This window comes from Electrona antarctica, assembly GCF_951216825.1.
Source record: "Electrona antarctica genome assembly, chromosome: 11".
NCBI lineage: Eukaryota > Metazoa > Chordata > Actinopteri > Myctophiformes > Myctophidae > Electrona > Electrona antarctica.
In genome coordinates, this window is record NC_136792.1 from 10,756,056 (window position 1) to 10,779,457 (window position 23,402).

Consider the following 23,402-nt stretch of genomic DNA (forward strand, 5'->3'; position numbering starts at 1 on the left):
ACAAGATGATGGATAGAGAAATTCATCCATATCAGCAAAAGGAATGAACCATGATATGTTAGGCCACATGAAAAGAAGAACAGGAGAAACAATTAATGGCTTAAAGGATGACAGTACAATCAATGTTCTTATTGACGCTTGGATAGCTCAAGGCATCAATAAAAGTGAATCCAAAATGTTTCTTTTTGGTTCAGTTCGCAGATCTTTATCAGCGCCTCTTTAGCAGTCTAAAGGGCCTTGCAGACGTGAAGCGAGGAACGCAGGCGTTGTTGCCTGGTTCAACGACAGGTCTCCTCCAGGTCTGTTGAAGAGGGGCGCAACAACGCAAGCGTAAAAAAAGAAGCTAAACAGAATCCAGGTCTGGTGAGTCGTGGGCGTGTGCACGAAACGAGCACGTGCGCAACAAATGCACGGGACCGCGCTCACGTGAATACGCTTGCGTTGTCGCACCGCGACTTCTCCGAGCAAAAACGCATGTCTCATTGAAAATGTACTATAGGCGCGTTTTATCGCTCCCCGTTTGCAAGGCCCTTAATGCATTCCATACATTTTTACAATTTAAAGCCATATCTGGTCCATAATGGTCAGTGTTGCTCATACCTCTGATGGAGCTGCCTCCGTTGTCTCCCGGGATCCAGGCCAGGGTGATGGAGGAGGTGGAGGTGGTGGAGACAGTTAGACGAGGCTGGTCAGGAGGGACTGCAGGGACACACACGCACACGCACACGCACACGCACACACACACTGGTAACCAGTCCACAACCTAATACTTTATCGATCAATATTTCAAAACAACGGAGTTGGTCAATTTAGAATTATCGTTAATTGAACTTTAATCCAAACTGATCTCAATTTAAGTTGACTAATGATTGAGATGGAGTGGTATTCAAGTCGACCTTAAATTGTAAAATTGAGAGTGATAGGGCTCCATTTTTGTCACCGCTAAACCCCTTATCCCTAAACTTCTTTGCCTTTTTTACTATTTTGCAAAACATTTTTGAATAGTTAAAATGGCCAGTCTACAAGCTCACAACGTGTCAATGTAGATTGGCTAGTTGAACTATTCAAAAATGTTTTTCAAAATAGTAAAAGAAAAAAGGCAAAGAAGTTTAGGGATAAGGGGTTTAGCGGTGACGAAAATGGAGCCCTATTAAAACTCTAAAATGTCTGGCTTTGAGTCCTGCGCATGCTGTTGTTGACATTCTCTCGCCACTCACCTTGCACGAGGAGGTTCACTATGATGGTGTCAAAGCCCAGTGTGTTGGTGGCCGTGCACGTGTAGTAGCCGGAGTCTTCAGCCTTGACCGCGCGCAGCACCAGGGTTCCATTTGCCAGGATGAGACGCTGACCATCCTGAGACAACGGGATGGCTGTGTCCTCACTGAGAGAGAGAGGGGGAGAGAGAGAGAGAGAGAGAGAGAGAGAGAGAGAGAGAGAAGAGAGAGAGAGAGAGAGAGAGAGAGAGAGAGAGAGAGAGAGAGAGAGAGAGAGAGAGAGAGAGAGAGAGATTTTGAGTTAGTTTTAGTTATAGTCTTTTGAATACAATTTCAATTCACATTTTAAGTCAACTGAAATGTTTTAGTGTTTGTCCAGTTTTAGTTGACTAAATATCATAAGATTTTAGTCGACTACATCCACAGTTGAATTAGTCAAATACAATTTATTTTGGCAGGCCTTGATGGCATCGTATATTGGCTGATTTTGCACAGCCGATCTACTCAGCTCACAGCTTTTAGCAGCATAGCATTTTGTTTTCATGCATCCACCACATATCAGGGGGAAAACATCCACAAAACCGCAGGTCTGCTAACATTCTCAGATCTTCTGAATCAAAGCCGAAGACTATTTGCCACTGCCTTTTATCTTTGTGAATATTTTGCTGCACAATACAGTAACTTTGTTCTCTAATTGTTCTCTTAATTTTTTTTAACTGTTTAATAATAATGTAATTGTATTCAAATGCCTTTTTATAATGTATTTCTTTTGTCTTATGCTCTTGGTGTTGAGCAAAGCACTTTGGATTACATTGTTGATACAGATACAACTTGCCTTGAGTCAATGCGTGGCTCGAGGAAGTTTAGTGTGTATAGCACCAAATTCTGGACCCTCGGAAAAGCAATCCCTGTGGACCCCCCTCCCCCCACATTTTTTTTTGTGTTTTTTTATGTGTGATCCTTTTGGGGGCCCCCCACAACCTGGGGCCCTAGTAGGTGTGTCCCACTTTTCCCCCCAGTCCGACGCCTGCCCTGAGTGTGAACAAATGGAGTAAAGCATGACATAATATATCCGTAATAGGATGTCACGTCGTGCAACATCACCATAATGTCTGTAGCTCAGTGTTTCTGAAACATGTTCATGTCAAGGACCCCCAACAGTCCACAGTCCTCCCCGTCCCCTTCCAACAGTCCACAGTCCTCCCCGTCCCCTTCCAACAGTCCACAGTCCTCCCCGTCCCCTTCCACCTGAAAATATTATGTTCCAGGCGGAACAATAAAAAGCAAAGCTTTTGCACACCTACAGGCGACAGGTGCGTAGGAGAGGGTACGGTGCCCGACAATGAAAAAGGAACAAACACCCGCACACTGTCTTCAAATGCAGTGAACCCACTTTAATAGGGAAACAGCAATGTTTCGGCCTATGCGGCCTTCATCAGGCTATCTTCATGGGAAACGTTGCTGTTTCCATATTAAAGTGGGTTCACTGCATTTGAAGACAGTGTGCGGGTGTTTGTTCATTTGTTCCAGGCAGAAAAAAATGTGTCTAGATTTTAGAATTCCTGATGATTTTTTAAAAATAGTAAAGTATAAAATAGGGTAAAAATGGTAAAACTGCCCCGCAAGAGCCCCCTGGGGGGGGGGGTCCAGACCAGAACCCCACTGTAGAGTGGTTCCAGTCTTCGTGAAACCATCCCTCTGTAATATTATGATCAACAAGTATACAGCCTGAAGCCGTTCCACTGACAGAGGGTGAGTATGTTTGTGATTCGTTCGCCCACTCCATGGAAGCTGTCACAGTCGCCCTCGTCTGTCCACCTCCTGTGAGTATAATCCTCCTCACTGGTGTTGTGAGACTTATTCAGGATGCAGAGCCATACAAAATTTGTCTGATTCCTACCTGGGTGGTAGGAACCGGTGTTGTTTTCGTCGACTAAAACTAAGACGAAAAATGTTCGCCGATGAAATGTTTCACTGATGAAAACTAAATGGAAACTAAATTAAAACTACGCTATGATGACTAAAACTAATAATATACTGACGATTTTGTCAACAAATAAAAACTAGGCTAAAATGTTAGAAAGGGACTAGTGGACAAGAGATCCAGTATAAGTGAATTCACACTTGGTTACATGCTGAAAATAGAAGATCTACAAGCTCTTGTAGATAGCTATTTGTAGATAGCTATTTTCAGCGTAAGTGTAAACAGTCATTACGACGGCATCTAGGCCCGCCAAAATGCATTTTAGTCTTTAAACTAAAATCTTATGATATTTAGTCGACTAAAACTAGACTAACACTAAAACATTCCACGTGACTAAAATGTGACTAAAACTAAATGAAAACTATTCAAGAGACTATGACTAAAACTAAAATAGAAATTTGCTGCCAAAAACAACACACATGGGGGGGATGATTTAGAAGACATTTTTTTCGATGTCAGGTCTAAATGGGTTAAGTGCGTCCGGGGTTGTGGTTCTTCTGACCTGTCTTTGGTCCATTTGATGATGGGAGTGGCTTCTCCCACTGAGCTACAGGGCAGTCGGACGTCCTTCATCCAAGGTGTGGTCACTGTGCCCCCGAAAGACAGGATCTTAGCGGGAGCTGATATAGAGGAGACATAGAAAAGAGAGACGTGTGTAAGTGTACACTATAGGACAACACTTACTGTAGTGTAGGAATCAGTGTTGTCTTCGTCAACTAAAACTGAGACGAAAAATGTTCGTCGACTACCTTTTTTCACTGACGAAAACTACATGGAAACTAAATGAAAACTGCGACGCGTTGTGGGCTTGTATAGATCGGCTATTTTCAGCAAGTGAAAAAACAGTCATTACGACGGCATCAAGGCCCGCCTAAACACATTTTGTTCGACTAAATCAACTGTAGATTTAGTCGACTTTAGTAATCTTCTGTTTGACGTTGAATTAAGTATTTAGTGGGGCAGCCTGGAGCACACTGCCTTTTACAGTGCATTGTCTGTCTGTCTGTCTGTCTGTCTGTCTGTCTGTCTGTCTGTCTGTCTGTCTGTCTGTCTGTCTGTCTGTCTGTCTGTCTGTCTGTCTGTCTGTCTGTCTGTCTGTCTGTCTGTCTGTCTGTCTGTCTGTCTGTCTCTCTGTGTCTCTCTCTCTCTCTCTCTCTCTCTCTCTCTCTCTCTCTCTCTCACCCTTGGCAGCAGGCTCCACCGTGACCTTGTCGCTGACGTTCCCGCGGCCCGCGGTGGTGACGGCCGCGGACCAGATGAGGTACTGCTGCCGGTGGTTCAGGTGGGTGATGCGGTAGAACAGCAGCTCCGGGTTGGCCTCGTACTCGCTGGGCATCTGCAGGTTACACAGGAGGAGAGATGGGGGCGGGGCGGCCTCACTATGAGCACAGTGTATATTAACTGGAATGTGTAAATCAGGTGTGGGGCAACTTTGACGATGGAGAGGGCCACTATATTTCCACACTCACTCCAGAGGGCCACATTGCTGTCGTAGCAAAAAATAGCAGATCTACGAGCTCAAAACGCGTCGCAGATCTGCTATTTTTGAGTGGTGTAAACCACTCCTACAACTGGCTTTTTTGAGTGGTGTAAACCACTCCTACAACTGGCTTTTTTGAGTGGTGTAAACCACTCCTACAACTGGCTTTTGTGTGCATAAAAAAATGAGCATGGTTGCTATGTTCAAAATAATTTCTGACGTAATTAAATCACACCCGGGTGAACTGGATGACCGTAGCAACCGTGGTCATTTTCTCTGCGCAAAAACAGCCAGTTGTGAAATCACATCCGGGTGTGATACATACATTTATCAAAAATGATAGCTTTTTTTACTTAACATATTTTGTGTGATTTCATTACGTCAGACATTACGTCAGACCACAGCTGATCATGCTATATAAAACCTTACACCACTCAGTTCACACGGGTGTGATTTTTTTTGCTATATTCAAATTGAAATCTTGAAAATGTTTTTGTTATTTTTTAATTGGAATCCTGAAAACTAACATTTTTATGTAATTTCAAATACTTGTGTTGAGCATTGAGCTACTAATTTAGACTGTAAGTAATTAAAGCCGGTCATGTTTGCATGTTGTGGAATTGTAACAGCTGAAACCAATTTCATATCAGTATTTTGATATTAACCTGAGGGCCAGATTAAGTGAAGGTGGGGGCCGCATGTGGCCCTCGGGCCGCCAGTTGCCCATGTATGGTGTAAATATACATAAAGCCGTTGAAACTTCAATCTCCATTTAAACCATGATAGATTCATCAAAAGCACCCGTGCTTGGTTCTGATAACTATTTTATTTCTGTAAGAAAAAAAGAAAAGACATATATAGACATATATACAGTGGCGGAAAAAGTACTCACATTCTTTACTTAAGTAAAAGTATCAATACGGATAGAAGTATACTCTGTTACAGGTAAAAGTCCGGATTCAACATTTACTTCAGTAAATCAAAAATGTAATCAAAGTATACAGAAAGTGCTCATTGTGCAGAATGTCCTTGCTTGTAGACCGGTTATTTTCAAATGGCCGGAATGTGTGTGTGTATATTTATATATATATATATATATATAGTACAAGTTTTCAAATAATTGTAGTGGAGTAAAAGTATTTTTACAATATTTGCCTCCGAGATGTAGTGGAGTAGAATGTTACTTAAACCATTCAGGACGGGAACCCCTTTTGGTGTTTTAAGCATTATGTTACACTTTAGGTATTGAAAAATAGCAGATCTACAAGCTTGTAGATCTGCTATTTTTTTTAAATCGTGAAAATGTGTCGCAAATCTCTGAATATATATTCTTTCAGAGCGAATCACTCAAATGTTTGCTTCTGGCAAACGTACCCAATCTTTTCAGATGGGGTACGTCGGCAGCCAATTACATATATTTGTGGGGGTCCTTGACATGAAAATGTTTGATAATGACTGACATAGAAACATGGGTTTTTCAGAAAACTGTCAGTATTTAGAAGGCATTTAGAAATGGGTTAAGTACAGTACTTGAGTAAATGAGAGGGAGAGAAGGACAAAGGGTACACACTACGTGTAGTTGATGGATGGAGTCAGGGGTTCTCAACCCGTGGGTCGCGACCCCTCGGGGGGTCGCCAAATTATTTGAGGGGGTCCCCAAATTATTTTCCAAAAAAAATATATATATATATATATTTTTTTTTTCACGATTTTGCAAAAATAGCAGACCTACAAGCTTGTAGCGCGCCACTCGGTGGCGCGCTACAAGCTTGTAGATCTGCTATTTTTCAATAGCTAAATTATAATGCTTAAAACACCAAAAGGGGTTCCCGCCCAAAATGGGTTAAGGTTACTGTAGCAGTCAATTTATATTGGGGGTCGGGAGGGGGCGGGGCGGGGGTCCCGAGACATTGCCAAAGCATTTCCGGGGGTCCCCGGCCAAAAACGTTGAGAACCCCTGGTGTATGCTATATTCTTCTGACAATTTTGGGGGGAGCGCTTGTTTGGCTTCACTCAACGTCCTGCGTATGTGCAAGGGTTTGCAGCAAATGCAAGACGTTAACTATAAGGTCGGGGCCTGGGCTGTAGTTCAGCGGTCCAGGCACCTTGGCTGGCAAGTGTGCCGCGGGTTCGACTCCCGATCCCGACGGCCTTTACTGCATGTCACCCCCCCCCCCCCCCATCTCTCTCCCCATTTAATGTCAGCCTACTGTCTATCCCTCTATATATATATATATATATATATATATATATATAAAATAAAGGCGAAAGCCACAAAAACAAACGTTTAGAAATAACTACGGTCAGGATTTAAAAAAGAGAGAACAATTAGGGAACAAGGCAGGCACGCCGTCTTGCAAGGCCTTGAGGTTTGTGAAGTTCGCCGACAAAATAGGTTGTCACGTGCACCAAATCAAGTGTTCCTTGTGCGCTCGTCTTGGATTCCCCCCCCCCCCCCCCCCCAGACACAGCAGACGAAGAGATGAGACTGAGAGAGACAAGAGGAGACAGAGTGATCAGTCGGTCAGGAATATCAAGCACAATCACACACTGATGGGGTCTATACAGGCACCAGGGGAGAGGAGAGGAGAGGAGAGGAGATGTTGTACCTCAATGTCTCGGGTACATGTGTTTGGTCCGACGATTCATTGATCCGATACCCCTAACCCCTAACCTAACCATAACCGCAAGCACGGGAGCAGGCGCTAGTCCGAGGTGCGGACGCATATCGAACCAATGCTCCGTCGGACCATAGTATGCCTCCCCAATGTCTCAGGCCACTCACAGCGGGAAAAAAAACATTGCATTCGACTTTTACTTTTTGCGATAGAGCAATTTGTTCGGGCATAGGTCTTTCCCATTGAGGCCCATTGAAATCTCCCAGTCATAGTGCTGGCAACGTTTTACTCTCGCACAGCTGAGACATATAAGGGCCTAATTACAGGGCTGACATTAGTGTTACAAGATCTCAATGAGTTGCTCTGCAAAACCTTGTGAGCTTGTAGATCTGCTATTTGTGCAATTAGGCTCTACACACACACGCACACGCACACACACACACACACACACACACACACACACACACACACACACACACACACACACACACACACACACACACACACACACACACACACGCCTTTACACAGCTAATAACTTTGGTTTGCAACATGCTACAGACTCTATATTTGGTCCATAGATGTAGACCACCAATAGGAACGAGCTGTACTTGCTTAATTGCTTAAGCCCCGCCCCCCTATGTCTTCCTATTAGCTGGCCTTTACACAGCTATAACTTTTGTTTGCAGCATGCTACAGTCTTGAAACTTGCTCCATGGACTTAGACCACCAATAGGAGCACGCTGTAATTGCTTAATTGCTTAATCCCCGCCCCTCTGTCTTCCTATTGGCTGGCCTTTACACAGCTCTAACTTTTGTTTACAACATGCTACAGCCTCAAAATTTGGTACATGGACGTAGACCATCAAGAGGAACAAGCTGTAATGCCTTAATTGCGTAAGCCCTGCCCCTCTGTATTCCTATTGGCTGGCCTTTATACAGCTATAACTTTTGTTTACAACATGCTACAGTCTTGAAATTTGCTCCATGGACTTAGACCACCAATAGGAGCACGCTGTAATTGCTTAAGCCCCGCCCATCTGTGTTCCTATTGGCTGGCCTTTATACAGCTATAACTTTTGTTAACAACATGCTACAGCCTATATTATATACATTGCGTTTTTTGGCGAGCCCACGCAGTTTCTGCTGGAACTGCTTTCTAGTTTCCATTTAGTTTCCAAGTCATTTAGTTTTTGTCCGTGAAAAAAGGTAGTCCACGAATATTTTTCGTCTTAGTATTAGTCGACGAAATCAACACTGATCACTCACGGATGGAAAAACCTACAAGTGGGTGGTGGCACATAATGGGAGGTGGTATCCCCTTCACCACAGCCAACAGAGCACATAATGGGAGGTGGTATCCCCTTCACCACAGCCAACAAAGCACATAATGGGAGGTGGTCTCCCCTTCACCACAGCCAACAGAGCACATAATGGGAGGTGGTATCCCCTTCACCACAGCCAACAGAGCACATAATGGGAGGTGGTATCCCCTTCACCACAGCCAACCGAGCACATAATGGGAGGTGGTATCCCCTTCACCACAGCCTACAGAGCACATAATGGGAGGTGGTATCCCCTTCACCACAGCCAACAGAGCACATAATGGGAGGTGGTATCCCCTTCACCACAGCCAACAGAGCACATGATGGGAGGTGGTATCCCCTTCACCACAGCCAACAGAGCACATAATGGGAGGTGGTATCCCCTTCACCACAGCCAACAGAGCACATAATGGGAGGTGGTATCCCCTTCACCACAGCCAACAGAGCACATGATGGGAGGTGGTATCCCCTTCACCACAGCCAACAGAGCACATGATGGGAGGTGGTATCCCCTTCACCACAGTCAACAGAGCACATAATGGGAGGTGGTATCCCCTTCACCACAGTCAACAGAGCACATAATGGGAGGTGGTATCCCCTTCACCACAGCCAACAGAGCACATAATGGGAGGTGGTATCCCCTTCACCACAGCCAACAGAGCACATAATGGGAGGTGGTATCCCCTTCACCACAGCCTACAGAGCACATCATGGGAGGTGGTATCCCCTTCACCACAGCCAACAGAGCACATGATGGGAGGTGGTATCCCCTTCACCACAGCCAACAGAGCACATAATGGGAGGTGGTATCCCCTTCACCACAGACGCTGTATGAGAAATGGTGCGTATAGTTAAAGCTCACCATCTCATCAAGGACAATTTACAATTTAGGCATTTAGCAGACGCTCTTAATTCAGAGCGACTTACATTAAGCAAGAACAAAAAGCATGGGAATACATCACATATATAAAAAGCATTTATCATGAAACATGCGTAAGCTAAGAACGTAACAGTGGAATATCTATATAATGAAACTATACATATAAACTATACATATATGCTATACTAAGCTATACATATGTACTATGACGTGCTATGACTACATACAATGCAATTATAGTGCTGTCTACATAACATGCTAAAAGTCTGTATCAAATGCTATCTAAGTCTACAAAGATGCTATCTAAGGGGGTAGGGTAAGTGCTATGGGCCATGATGGAGTCTGAAAAGGTGGGTTTTCAGACTGTGGCGGAAGATTGGGAGTGATGCTGCAGTTCTGACTGCAACAGGAAGTGCATTCCACAGTTTTGGAGCCAGAAGGGAGAAGAGTTTGGGACGTGTGGAGCGTTGTCCCGGCGTTTTTAGTGAGGGTACTTCCAGCTTCCCTGCGTTGGCTGATCTGAGTGCGCAGGAGGGTTTGTAGGGTTCAATCAGTCATCTATACCCAGCCACAACCTGTTACACACACACACACACGTTATATACCCCCCTTGGTAAATCAGATGAACGTTCGGGATGCACGTGAGCAGAGCAGCGTGCACACGTAAAAAGAGTGTGGCTCTCCCGCGCACAACTCACTTATAAGTAAGAACGTGTACAAACAGGCACAAATAGGCATCTGTAACTCAGAGAGTGCATACGTGGAACCAAATGGACCCATAAGGGTGCGAAGAGTCGGAGAGATTTTCACTGTGTGTGTGCGTGTGTGTGTGTGTGTGCGCGTGCGTGCGTGCGTGCGTGCGTGCGTGCGTGCGTGCGTGTGTGTGTGTGTGTGTGTGTGTGTGTGTGTGTGTGCGCGCGCGTGCGTGCGTGTGTATGTGCGATTGTGCGTGCGTGTGTGTGTCAGCCTGCAGAACGGTTTATTCTGGGAAAATGACATTGGGGGTATTCATGTTGATTTTCACATTTATGAGCAGGCAGGCAGTCAGGAGCATTCCAGCGGGGTCTTTCCCTGTGTATTATTCTATATTAATATTCCCTCTCGCTGCTTCGCCCATTCCTCTTGTCTCACTCCGTTCTCCCTTCTCGCCGCGTTTCTGTCTCCACCTCCTCCTCCATGTCTCCTCGCTGCCCCGTTCTTCCTGCCAAAAGCAGCTTTTTTCTTTTCCTCTTTTTTTTTCTTGGCCAATTCCTCTCATCTCCAGTATACTGTGCTGTACTATATCAACATACTGTACATCTGTATACAACAAAATAACGAGTAGCTTTGTTAACCCATTTCGACCTGAGGCCGATTAAAAAAAAAAGTAATGCTTCTAAATCCTAACAGTTTTCTGAAAAACCTATGTTTCTGTCAGTGGTGCTCAACCTTTTTCATGTCAGGGGGACACCCAGAATGATCTGTATTTGGCCGCGGCCCCCCCCCCCCCCCCATTTGAAAATATGTTGTTCCAGGGACGCCACAGAAGCAAAGATTTGAGTTAAAAAAGTTCGCTCTGCAAGAATATTATATTATTCAAAGATTTGCGCCACATTTTCACGATTTTTCCAAAATCTGTAGATATTTTTCAAATATCTACAGTATTACATAATGCTTAATCCATTCTGGGCGGGAACCCCTTTTGGTGTTTTAAGCATATTATGTTATGCTTTAGCTATTGAAAAATAGCAGACCGAGTGGCGCGCTACGAGCTTGTAGGTCTGCTATTTTTGAAAAATCGAAGAACCACTGACATAGAAACATAGCTTTTTCAGAAAACTGTCAGGATGTAGAAGACATTTTTAGAATCTGATCTCAGGTCAAAATGGGTTAAAACACCAAAAGGGGTTCCCGTCCTGAATGGGATAATTTTCCCATCATCAGTGCATGGGTCCACTTCAAGCCGTCTCTCTCTATCTGTCAGCGCATCTATTATCTACTCATCACCACCATTTTGTTTCTTTTCGTCTAAATCCCGCATCCCCTTCCCTCCTTCCCCACATAGCGCGCATCTACACACTTACCATTAGGAGCCATAATCTCAGGTGTAAGCAGACAGATGGGTTTTTTCATTTCATGTATTTATTTATTCCGAACATGTTAAAATATACACAAGAGGGTGGGTGTATGCGTACAGTATTATGTATGTATGTATGTATGTATGTATGTATGTATGTATGTATGTATGTATGTATGTGTGTGTGTGTGTGTGTGTGTGTGTGTGTGTGTGTGTGTGTGTGTGTGTGTGTGTGTGTGTGTGTGTGTGTGTGTGTGTGTGTGTGTATGTATGCACTGATAAAAGTCCATCGGACAAACAGTATATGTAACATGATTCAATCAGTTATGATTAACAAGCCACATTTAAGTATGTTCGTTTACAAGAATATGTCAAGTATTTCGATTATCATCTCTTGTTAAAAATACAAGAAAGTGTGCATTTATTTATCCAATGGATTTATTAACTTAATTCCAACCAATATTGTTCTGTACCCACACACAATGGTCAAAATGCATTAAAATTTACGGGCAAATGGTTATTAGGAACAGTAAATGTAACATGATTAAATCGGTTATGATTAACAAGACACATTTAAGTTTTTTGTGTACAAGAATATGTCACTTTTTTCGAGAATCATCTCTTGTTAACAATACAAGAACGTGTGCATGTATTTCTCAAATGGATTTATTTACTTAATTCCAACCAATGTTGTTCTGTACCCACACAAAATGGTCAGAATTCAGTAAAATATACAGCATTATGGCTTGGAAACATGGACACGCCCCTTCAATAACTTTTGCCCCTTCAAGAAGACCTGACGTCAGACGCCATTTCACCGCGCACCTGCTCACAAACTTCTTCACCGCACCTGCATCACTTCACTGTTTTTCCACGGTTAAGGTAAGAATAATATTAGCCGAGCATTTGATTAAGGTTCAATTTAGCAAGTGTTTACATTATGTTTTGTTTGGAGTAGTGAAAAACGGAGTGTTTGCTGCTGTACAGCACACATCTAAGCAGACACACGTGTGACGGTTTTATTTTCGCGTCAGTGGCTGGTTGTTTTTGATACCAATGCATGTTGTTGTGTATTTGGTGTTTAAATTAGAAAGAGGGCTGTGAAACAACTCATTTGGTTTCACAACTTTCATGAAACTACGTTTCATCTTGACTGCAGCCTTGGACAGTCGCATACATTACAGTCCCAACTTCCCGCATGACCGATGCAGCGGATTGACATTTTAATGGACGCGTTACGTGTGAAAATACAATCCGACTTTGGATGATTAAATGTTTAAGCCCTATTCATAGTTTAATAGTTGTGTGTTTTTGATGAATGTGCTCATACTGTAGTGTATATCTATACCGTCCATGGCCAACACCTCCTCAAATTGAACGGCCGGGGGGGAGCCAACGCGAGTACCCGGCCTGTCCCCCGACACACACACTTGTGAGCTGTCATTGTATTAGGACAAGTAGAAACGTGGAGAGAAGATGGTGTGTTTTGGACAAACAGGCTAGCAGTGGTGTACGTTGATTTGTGTCAAATGGAGTCTGTATGGCTGAAGATAAATGAACACATGATGTCGGTGGGAGAGGTCCCCACACACCGGGCGCGATTTTCGGATTTCTAACGTAGTTTCTCCATCAGTTTCCCGAAAAACGCGTCCAATATACAACCACCTTTAAAGGTCTCCACACACCGGGCGCGAATCAGATCAATTGTGTGTTTTGGACAAACAGCGTGGTGGGGTTTTGTGTCAGCTGAAGCTTCATGTCTTCATGTGTTTGTGTTGTGCCTCAGTGAGGGTGGGGAGAAAGGGTCCACATTTTGCAGGTGTGTGTGAAGCTCACCTCCCCCAAATATAATGTTACTGCTTATTTGGCTACATTAAATGTAGCCACATTTTATGTACCTTGCTTGTGATTCATGCATTCAAAGATATGTCTGTTTTTATCACATGTCTGATAAATTATAATCATTCCGGACACTGTGACCGGCAGCAACTATGTTTTTAACTGTGATTTCAGTCTTCTTGACCGACCGACCCACCGCAGCCTGGACTGGAGTGGTCACCATCACTAAGTCTCACAGGTATGACCTTCACAAAACGCACAATGTTCTCATATTCTTTTGAACTCTGGTCCTAGATTGGCTAAAATAGCCAATGTACAGTACAAGCTTGTAGATCAGCTATTTTCCAAACAGATTTTTAAAATAAAGTATAGTAGAGAGTCAATCGCACACATTCCAGTTAAAACTGCTAGTTCGCACACGCACGCACGCAGTAGTCATGAGGTTTCACTAACTGTTTTTACTGTGATTTCAGGCTGACCCACCCACCCACCCACCCAGCTAGCTGACTGGAGTGGAGTCCACTGCAGCCTGGACTGGAGTGGTCACCATCACCAAGTCACACAGGTATGACCTTCACAAAACGCACAATGTTCTCATATTCTTTTGAACTCTGGTCCTAGATTGGCTAAAATAGCCAATCTACAATCTTGTTTGTTTTGCCTGACTTCTATGCTTGAAGTATTCCTTCTAACAGTTTAACCAATTTAACCCTACACATTGGCTATTTCAATATCATCATCATCATCATTCATCATTTTTCCACCGCGGTCGAGATCATGGATTTCACAATGCCATGCCAGACTTCCCGTTTCTTCATTGCCATCCCCAGTTCCTGCTTACTGATGTGTCCCTAGCGATGACATCAGGGAACGACCGTTTTCTACCTCTGGTCTGCTTTGAGGCAGGACTCCAGAGAAGAAGGGAAGATATAACCTCAATGTCAGCTCTGTAGCAGTGGCCGGCAAACGGTGTATAGTATAGTATAGTAGAGAGTCAATCGCACACATTCCAGTTAAAACTGCTAGTTCGCACACGCACGCACGCAGTAGTCATGAGGTTTCACTAACTGTTTTTACTGTGATTTCAGGCTGACCCACCCACCCACCCAGCTAGCTGACTGGAGTGGAGTCCACTGCAGCCAGGACTGGATTGGTCACCATCACCAAGTCACACAGGTATGACCTTCACAAAACACACAATGTTCTCATATTCTTTTGAACTCGGGTCCTAGATTGGCTAAAATAGCCAATGTACAGTACAAGCTTGTAGATCAGCTATTTTCCAAACAGATTTTTAAAATAAAGTATAGTAGAGTCAATCGCACACATTCCAGTTAAAACTGCTAGTTCGCACACGCACGCACGCAGTAGTCATGAGGTTTCACTAACTGTTTTTACTGTGATTTCAGGCTGACCCACCCACTCACCCAGCTAGCTGACTGGAGTGGAGTCCACTGCAGCCTGGACTGGAGTGGTCACCATCACCAAGTCACACAGGTATGACCTTCACAAAACACACAATGTTCGCATATTCTTTTGAACTCGGGTCCTAGATTGGCTAAAATAGCCAATGTACAGTACAAGCTTGTAGATCAGCTATTTTCCAAACAGATTTTTAAAATAAAGCATAGTAGAGAGTCAATCGCACACATTCCAGTTAAAACTGCTAGTTCGCACACGCACACACGCAGTAGTCATGAGGTTTCACTAACTGTTTTTACTGTGATTTCAGGCTGACCGACCCCCCCCCCCCCCCCCACCCACCCAGCCAGCTGACGTCCACTGAAGCCTGGAGTGGTCACCTGCACCAAGCCACAGAAGCAAGTTGCAGCTGTCGCACAGGTAAAGACCTTCACATAACACGCAATGTTCTCATTTTCTTTTGAGCTTCCTTCAACCCCAAAAATAGCCAATCTACAAGCTCATTTGTTTTGCTTGACTCCCAATATGTTGTGTAGTGGTTAGTTTGATGCACTTCTGCATTCTGATGTCTGTACTGTACAATGTCATTTCATGTGTTTGTAGGACCACAGCATTGAGTCCTGTAGAGAAGCTGTCACCAGAGTCCTCATTGTCTTGCTTGGGGAAAATACGGAGGAGTTGATCAAGGATTACAAGGTAAAGAAAATCTACCTCTGTTCTAAACTTCTTGCTAAAAGACCTAGCCTATAGAGCACCGAAGTCTGATGTCACTTTCAGTAGAGGGCACCAACACACAGGTTCATGTATTTTTTTTTGAGTGGTGTAAACCACTCCTACAACTGGCTTTGTTAGTCTGTGCAGAAAAAATGAGCATGGTTGCCATGTTCAACCTGTTCACCCGGGTGTGATTTCATTGAGTGGTGTAAACCACTCCTACAACTGGCTTTGTTAGTCTGTGCAGAAAAAATGAGCATGGTTGTGATTTCATTACGTCAGACATGATTTCATTACGTCAGACAGGCTATATAAGACCTTACACCACTCGGTTCACACGGGTGTGATTTTTTTTTTTTATTTGCATTGAAATCTCCATAGGGCTATTTTAGGTCGCTTCATATAAGAACTGTGTTTGAAAAATAAACCGACCACCCCGGCCTTTCTGTCAGCGGAGTGGCTGTGCGTCGTTAATGATGTCCATTCATATTTGATACAGCCAGTTTCTGGAGAAAATGGAATTAATGTGGCCGCAAAAGCCTTGAAACTACATATGAAGGCAATGCCGCTGCTAATATACGTCACGCCCAGCTGTCAACACATTGCGTTCCTGAGATTCCTCGTTGACGTAAGCTCAGCTGGTGGTGACTCGACTCGTACTAACCACGAAACATTAAATATCAATAAAATAAAAATAAACATAATTGACATTCAGTTTCTGTTGTGCGACGGGCAGATGCAGCCACCCGCCTACCCAGAAATGTAGTCTCTGGGTTGTTTGACTCGTTTCTAACGCTTATTTTGTTACTCTTTGGGTATATTTGTACATTTCCACCTTCAGTCGATGCTTCATATCCATATGAGTGAAAAGGCCGGGGTGATGCAAATAAAAAGTACATGAACCTGTGGACTGACGCCCTCTACTGACAGTGACGTCAGGACTTCGGTGCTCTATATGAGACAGGATTTTGCCATCTACAATATAGGGTGTGACATCATCATACCCGGGAGTTATGCGGGAATGCCTACTGAGTGGCACAAAACTACTTTCTGGCCTTGACACATACATCCAAACGGAAAAGTCCTATTTGATTGCATTAAATTACTTTAAACGACTTTAAATTCACTTCATCACTCACTTTGCCACTCAATCTGCCATTTACTTTATGCATGTGCATACCCTCTATAGAGCCTATCTGATGGCTTGGTGGGATCAATGGATGGTCAGTTGGCTGGTCAGTTAAGTAATATCATGGTCAGCAGGCTATACCAAATACTAGTAGTTTTGGCACATGTTCTAAAATGTCCTGGTAGATTGTGAGGTTTTCACTGTCGGTGATGATTTTGGATGCCATATCATCTGCTGGTGTCGGTCCACTGTGTTTTATCAAGTCCAGAGTCAATACAGCCATCTACCATGAGATGTGTTGTTGACACGCTTTATGGAGATGCTGATTTGCTTTTCTAGCGAGACTTGGCACCTGCCCACAGTGACACAACTACTAGTAACTGGTATACTCACCATAGTATTAATGTTGGAGGAAGGTGTGAGACACTGGACACAACAATACAAATGAGATTACAGCTGCTGTCAAAGCAAAACTGGGCTTTTTGTTTTAGCATATTCTCACTGTCTCTGTTTTCCCCAGGTATTTGATGACGATGATGCAGCTGTACAAGAGGCCATCTCTTCTAGTGTCCTGAGCATCTTCGAGTACAGCAGAGGTGGTGGTCTCGACAGAACGGCCAGGGGATCCGCAAGTAATTCCGACGGGGCATTAGTCCTAGGTTGTCGTTTGTCTGACCAATGACTAGTCTGAACTAAGTACTGCACCCTAGGCCATAATGACCTTTAGAACACAAACAAATATTTTTTAGACAGTCATGAGGGCTATCATCCACGAACACATTAGGCCAATGACTTTTAGAACATACTTTTAATTGTTTTTAGAAGTAGCCCTGAGGGTTGGCCTCCATGAAAAGATTAGTACTTTAAACTTTAATTCAAACCAAATACTTTGGAAGACATTTTGGTGCTTGCGTCCAGCTCAAGAAATATTTTCTGAAACGCCTCAAAAGTGTACTTCAAAGGCTTGGGGTAGGGAAGGTCCAATGCATACATCAGGCCCATCAGGTAGGTGCAAGTATTTGCAACATCAGGGATACCATTATGGCCTAACGTTTTCAATGAGGCTATAGCCCTCAGGGGTACTAATACAAATTATTTACGTATGTTAAGTATGTTCTAAAGGTCATGGCCTAATCATTACCTCTGATAGACACATGTCCACTGCCAATGTGTTAATGGACTCTATATTTGAACAAATACAATTATGTTTCTTTGTGTTTTTGTTATGCACTGATAATTTTGTTAAGAAAAGCCAAACGCTGTGGGTCCAATGGGGCCCACAGAGCCATAGAGAACCACATTACACTGTGGGTCCAATGGTTTCCACAGCCATAGAGAACCACAGTACACTGTGGGTCCACTGCCCACAGAGCCATAGAGAACCACAGTACACTGTGGGTCCAATGGTTTCCACTGCCATAGAGAACCACAGTACACTGTGGTTCCACTGCCCACAGAGCCATAGAGAACCACAGTACACTGTGGGTCCAATGGGTTCCGTGCACTGCCAACAGAGCCATAGAGAACCACAGTACACTGTGGGTCCAATGGGTCCACTGCCCACAGGGCCATAGAGAACCACAGTACACTGGGTCCACTGCCCACAGGGCCATAGAGAACCACAGTACACTGTGGGTCCTGTGGGTCCACTGCCCACAGGGCCATAGAGAACCACAGTACACTGTGGGTCCACTGCCCACAGGGCCATAGAGAACCACAGTACACTGTGGGTCCACTGCCCACAGAGCCATAGAGAACCACAGTACACTGTGGGTCCAATGGGTCCACTGCCCACAGGGCCATAGAGAACCACAGTACACTGTGGGTCCAATGGTTTCCACTGCCATAGAGAACCACAGTACACTGTGGGTCCAATGGGTTCCATGCACTGCCAACAGAGCCATAGAGAACCACAGTACACTGTGGGTCCACTGCCCACAGGGCCATAGAGAACCACAGTACACTGGGTCCACTGCCCACAGGGCCATAGAGAACCACAGTACACTGTGGGTCCAATGGGTCCACTGCCCACAGGGCCATAGAGAACCACAGTACACTGTGGGTCCACTGCCCACAGGGCCATAGAGAACCACAGTACACTGTGGGTCCACTGCCCACAGAGCCATAGAGAACCACAGTACACTGTGGGTCCAATGGGTCCACTGCCCACAGGGCCATAGAGAACCACAGTACACTGTGGGTCCAATGGTTTCCACTGCCATAGAGAACCACAGTACACTGTGGGTCCAATGGTTTCCGTGCACTGCCAACAGAGCCATAGAGAACCACAGTACACTATGGGTCCACTGCCCACAGGGCCATAGAGAACCACAGTACACTATGGGTCCACTGCCCACAGGGCCATAGAGAACCACAGTACACTGGGTCCACTGCCCACAGGGCCATAGAGAACCACAGTACACTATGGGTCCACTGCCCACAGGGCCATAGAGAACCACAGTACACTGTGGGTCCACTGCCCACAGGGCCATAGAGAACCACAGTACACTGTGCGTCCACTGCCCACAGCCATAGAGAACCACAGTACACTGTGGGTCCACTGCCCACAGAGCCATAGAGAACCACAGTACACTGTGGGTCCAATGGGTCCACTGCCCACAGGGCCATAGAGAACCACAGTACACTGTGGGTCCACTGCCCACAGAGCCATAGAGAACCACAGTACACTGTGGGTCCAATGGTTCCACTGCCCACAGGGCCATAGAGAACCACAGTACACTGTGGGTCCACTGCCCACAGGGCCATAGAGAACCACAGTACACTGGGTCCACTGCCCACAGAGAACCACAGTACACTGTGGGTCCACTGCCCACAGAGCCATAGAGAACCACAGTACACTGTGGGTCCAATGGGTTCCACTGCCCACAGGGCCATAGAGAACCACAGTACACTGTGGGTCCAATGGGTTCCACTGCCCACAGGGCAATAGAACACTGTGGGTCCAATGGTTCCACTGCCCACGAAGCTATCATATTGTGGCTGCATTTACTTTGTTTTTATGCACTGATATAATTTTGTTTTAAAAAACTGTACATCCATGAAGGTTATATGTTCCAATTTGAGGAATAAAACAATAAATTGTTTTTTATTATACCTGATGCCATTTGACTCTTGCTGGTGGTGTTCATAGGACAAGACAAACATTTATGTTTGAGTATTTTCAGTTTATAATCAGAAGTTGTACAGAAAAGAACATGGTGGTCATAGGACAATACAAACATTTGTTTGAGTATTTTCAGTTTGTAATCAGAAGTTGTATAACTTCTGATTACAAACTGAAAATACTCATTGATCTTTTTTTAATAAATGGGGTGGCATTTTTATATATATAAAAATTCCACCCCAGTTTATTTAAAAAAATCAATGAATTTAATTGAGTCAAAAACGTACTTTTATTAAACAAGACTAGTTCTTGTATAAAATACGTAATCCATTCAATTCAATAGTCTACATTTTCCAGTAAAATCTACAAGATATATCCAGTAAAATCTACAAGATACGTCCTATGTCCAGTAAAATCTACAAGATATGTCCAGTAAAATCTACAAGATAATGTCCAGTAAAATCTACAAGTTATGTCCAGTAAATTTTACTGGACATATCTTGTAGATCCAGTAGATTTTACTGGACATATCTTGTAGATTTTACTGGACATATCTTGTAGATTTTACTGGACATATCTTGTAGATTTTACTGGACATATCTTGTCGATCCAGTACATTTTACTGGATATATCTTGTAGATTTTACTGGACATATCTTGTCGATTTTACTGGACATATCTTGTAGATTTTACTGGAAAATGTAGACTATTGAATTGACTGGATTGCGTATTTTATACAAGAACTAGTCTTGTTTAATAAAAGTACCTTTTTGACTCAATTAAATTCATTGATTCTTTTAAATAAATGGGGTGGCATATTTTTATCAGTGTGTGTGGCGGACGGATGGGCGGCCGATGGGAGGAGTAGATGGAGGGGTGTGTGTGTGTGTGTGTGTGTGTGTGTGTGTGTGGGGGGGGGGCTTACATGGTGTGTTTTGCTGTAACGGATATTAAAATATTCCTCCGGCGTGGAGATAGCAGCGATCCGGGGAACGATAGGGCGAGATAATGAAAAGAGGAACAAAAGTACCCCCCCCCCCCCCCCACACACACACACACACACACACCTCTTCTCTCTGGTCGTACTCATTTACATAGTAATCATCCCTCTCTCTACATGGGGGCTATGGAGAGAGAGAGAGAGAGAGAGAGAGAGAGAGAGAGGTGTAATTTGTGAATGAGGAAAACTGAGTGCATGTACATTTATGTGGTGTATTATAGCGCGTGTGTGTGCGTGCGTGCGTGCGTGCATGCGCGCGTGCGTGCGTGTTCATTGCTTGTTTTCTCCCCGCGTTGATGAACAGATGAGGTTGTCCTGGCAACGTGATGAGACGCAGATATGCAAATGAAGCTGGAGGGTAAAGCTTGCACGCACACACACTGCAGTATGAGAGAGGGCTCATTTAACACACACACACACACACACACACACACACACACACACACACACACACACACACACACACACACACACACACACACACACACACACACACACACACACACACACACACACACACACACATCCTGCTGAGACTGCAGCACTAGACCACACACACACACACAGAGAGAGAGAGAGAGAGAGAGAGAGAGAGAGAGAGAGAGAGAGAGAGAGAGAGAGAGAGAGAGAGAGAGAGAGAGAGAGAGAGAGAGAGAGAGAGATCCAAATCAAATCAAAGTGCTATTCTTATCGTGTCAGATAAAATGCGACAACGCGATGCGTAACAAAAAAAAGAAGAGAAAAACAAGCTGGCCACCCTTTCACAACCATGAAGCGTCGTTTATGAGCCTCTATAACCAGACTGTTCATCCCTCTATAACCAGACTGTTCATCTCTCTATAACCAGACTGTTCATCTCTCTATAACCAGGACTGTTCATCTCTCTATAACCAGGACTGTTCATCTCTCTATAACCAGACTGTTCATCTCTCTATAACCAGACTGTTCATCTCTCTATAACCAGACTGTTCATCTCTCTATAACCAGACTGTTCATCCCTCTATAACCAGACTGTTCATCTCTCTATAACCAGGACTGTTCATCTCTCTATAACCAGGACTGTTCATCTCTCTATAACCAGACTGTTCATCTCTCTATAACCAGACTGTTCATGCCTCTATAACCAGACTGTTCATCTCTCTATAACCAGACTGTTCATCTCTCTATAACCAGACTGTTCATCTCTCTATAACCAGACTGTTCATCTCTCTATAACCAGGACTGTTCATCTCTCTATAACCAGACTGTTCATCCCTGCCCTCTATAACCGTGAAGGACTATAGCCATCTGAACCAAAAATGTATCGTTAATATCGGGTAGAAACCTTGTATGTCCAAAGCAAGTATACCAACGAATCGACACAAAACAAATAGTATATGACTGTTGTTTTTTTTTAATATAATTGACTAAATCAATTGGTCTGATTAACCATGTAACTCTGTATCATACCTGGCGTACTACAATAGCTAAAATAGACAATCTTCAAGCTCACAACTCGCAGTGTGGCACGTTGTAGTGTAGATCTGCTATATATACTGTATATATCTATTGCTCTTTGTTAATCATAATCAAGGCAAAGGTTTGGAATTATCTTGAGTGACACTGATTTGTGGTCACATCGCAGAGCGAGCGATGTGACCAACCCCCTGGTAACTCACCGGTTGGCCTGACCCAGGACTGGAGCAGTAGATGGTGTATTTGCGGATGATTCCATTTGGTTTGTGCGGGGGGAGCCAGGACACCACCACGCTGCTGGCGGAGGAGGGCACAGCTTTGATGCCAGCGGGCGGTCCGGGGTCTGAATCAGAGAGAGAGAGAGAGAGAGGGTGAAAACAATGAGTGAAAGGTGTCAGGGTGTGTAGAAGGATCAGTTAGTGGATGTCACTTGCATGAGTTATATGGACAAAATATTGACAATAATAATAATAATGGATATAGCGCTTTTCTATGCCTACTCCAAACGCTTCACAAAGGTCCTCCATTCATTCATACATTGGGAGGTGAAGCGGCGAACAGTCGACACCGCAGCGTCCTCACCTCCCACATTCACACACCAACAGTGGCAGCCACTGGAGGCAAGGTGGGGTTCAGTGTCTTGCCCAAGGACACTTCGACATGTGGACAGGAGGAGGAGCCGGGATTCGAACCGCTGACCCACGGATCGCTTGGTGACCTGCTCTATCTCCTGAGCCACAGCCGCCCAAGCACTGCACCGTCAAAGAAGACAAGTCCCTTTTCTTCTGTGTGTGTGTGTGTGTGTGTGTGTGTGTGTGTGTGTGTGTGTGTGTGTGTGTGTGTGTGTGTGTGTGTGTGGTGTGTGTGTGTGTGTGTGTGTGTGTGTGTGTTCATGGCCTGCAACTATGTTTGTGTGTGTGATACGCGCACGCGTGCGTATAGTGTGGAGGGATTGGAGGGTCTTATAGAAGTGTTTGTGTGCAGATTTACTCGTCATAGATTCCCATTAAATAAGCTCAATTGACTTAATGCCCCCAGCAGCGGGGAAACAGAGGAGGGAGACAAGGGCAAGGGGAGAGAGGGGGGGGGGGGGGGTGCAGGGGGGGCCTGGCCATATGTCAAACAATACAGGCCATATGTGTGTTTACAGGCTGAACTGAAGT

At 44.4% G+C, this 23,402-nt stretch overlaps 1 protein-coding gene and 1 long non-coding RNA gene across 4 annotated transcripts in view; one reads left to right on the plus strand and one right to left on the minus strand.

The window, feature by feature from the left end:
- The window catches only part of dscaml1 (Down syndrome cell adhesion molecule like 1), a gene marked incomplete at its 3' end in the record, with an annotated part of 193,388 nt that overhangs the window by 13,248 nt on the left and 156,738 nt on the right, over positions 1–23,402 (minus strand). For all 3 annotated transcript variants that reach the window (XM_079514495.1, XM_079514496.1, XM_079514494.1), the window contains exons 21-25: positions 22,443–22,582; positions 4,381–4,534; positions 3,701–3,818; positions 1,218–1,381; positions 601–699 (exon numbers count right to left, since the gene is read on the minus strand). In XM_079514495.1, the coding sequence (XP_079370621.1) occupies positions 601–699; positions 1,218–1,381; positions 3,701–3,818; positions 4,381–4,534; positions 22,443–22,582 (675 nt within the window). The remainder of the gene's footprint in view (positions 1–600; positions 700–1,217; positions 1,382–3,700; positions 3,819–4,380; positions 4,535–22,442; positions 22,583–23,402) is intronic.
- On the plus strand, positions 15,157–17,529 carry LOC306932675. The gene is made up of 3 exons (XR_013791142.1): positions 15,157–15,238; positions 15,422–15,514; positions 17,182–17,529. It is a non-coding gene; the product is annotated as an uncharacterized lncRNA (long non-coding RNA).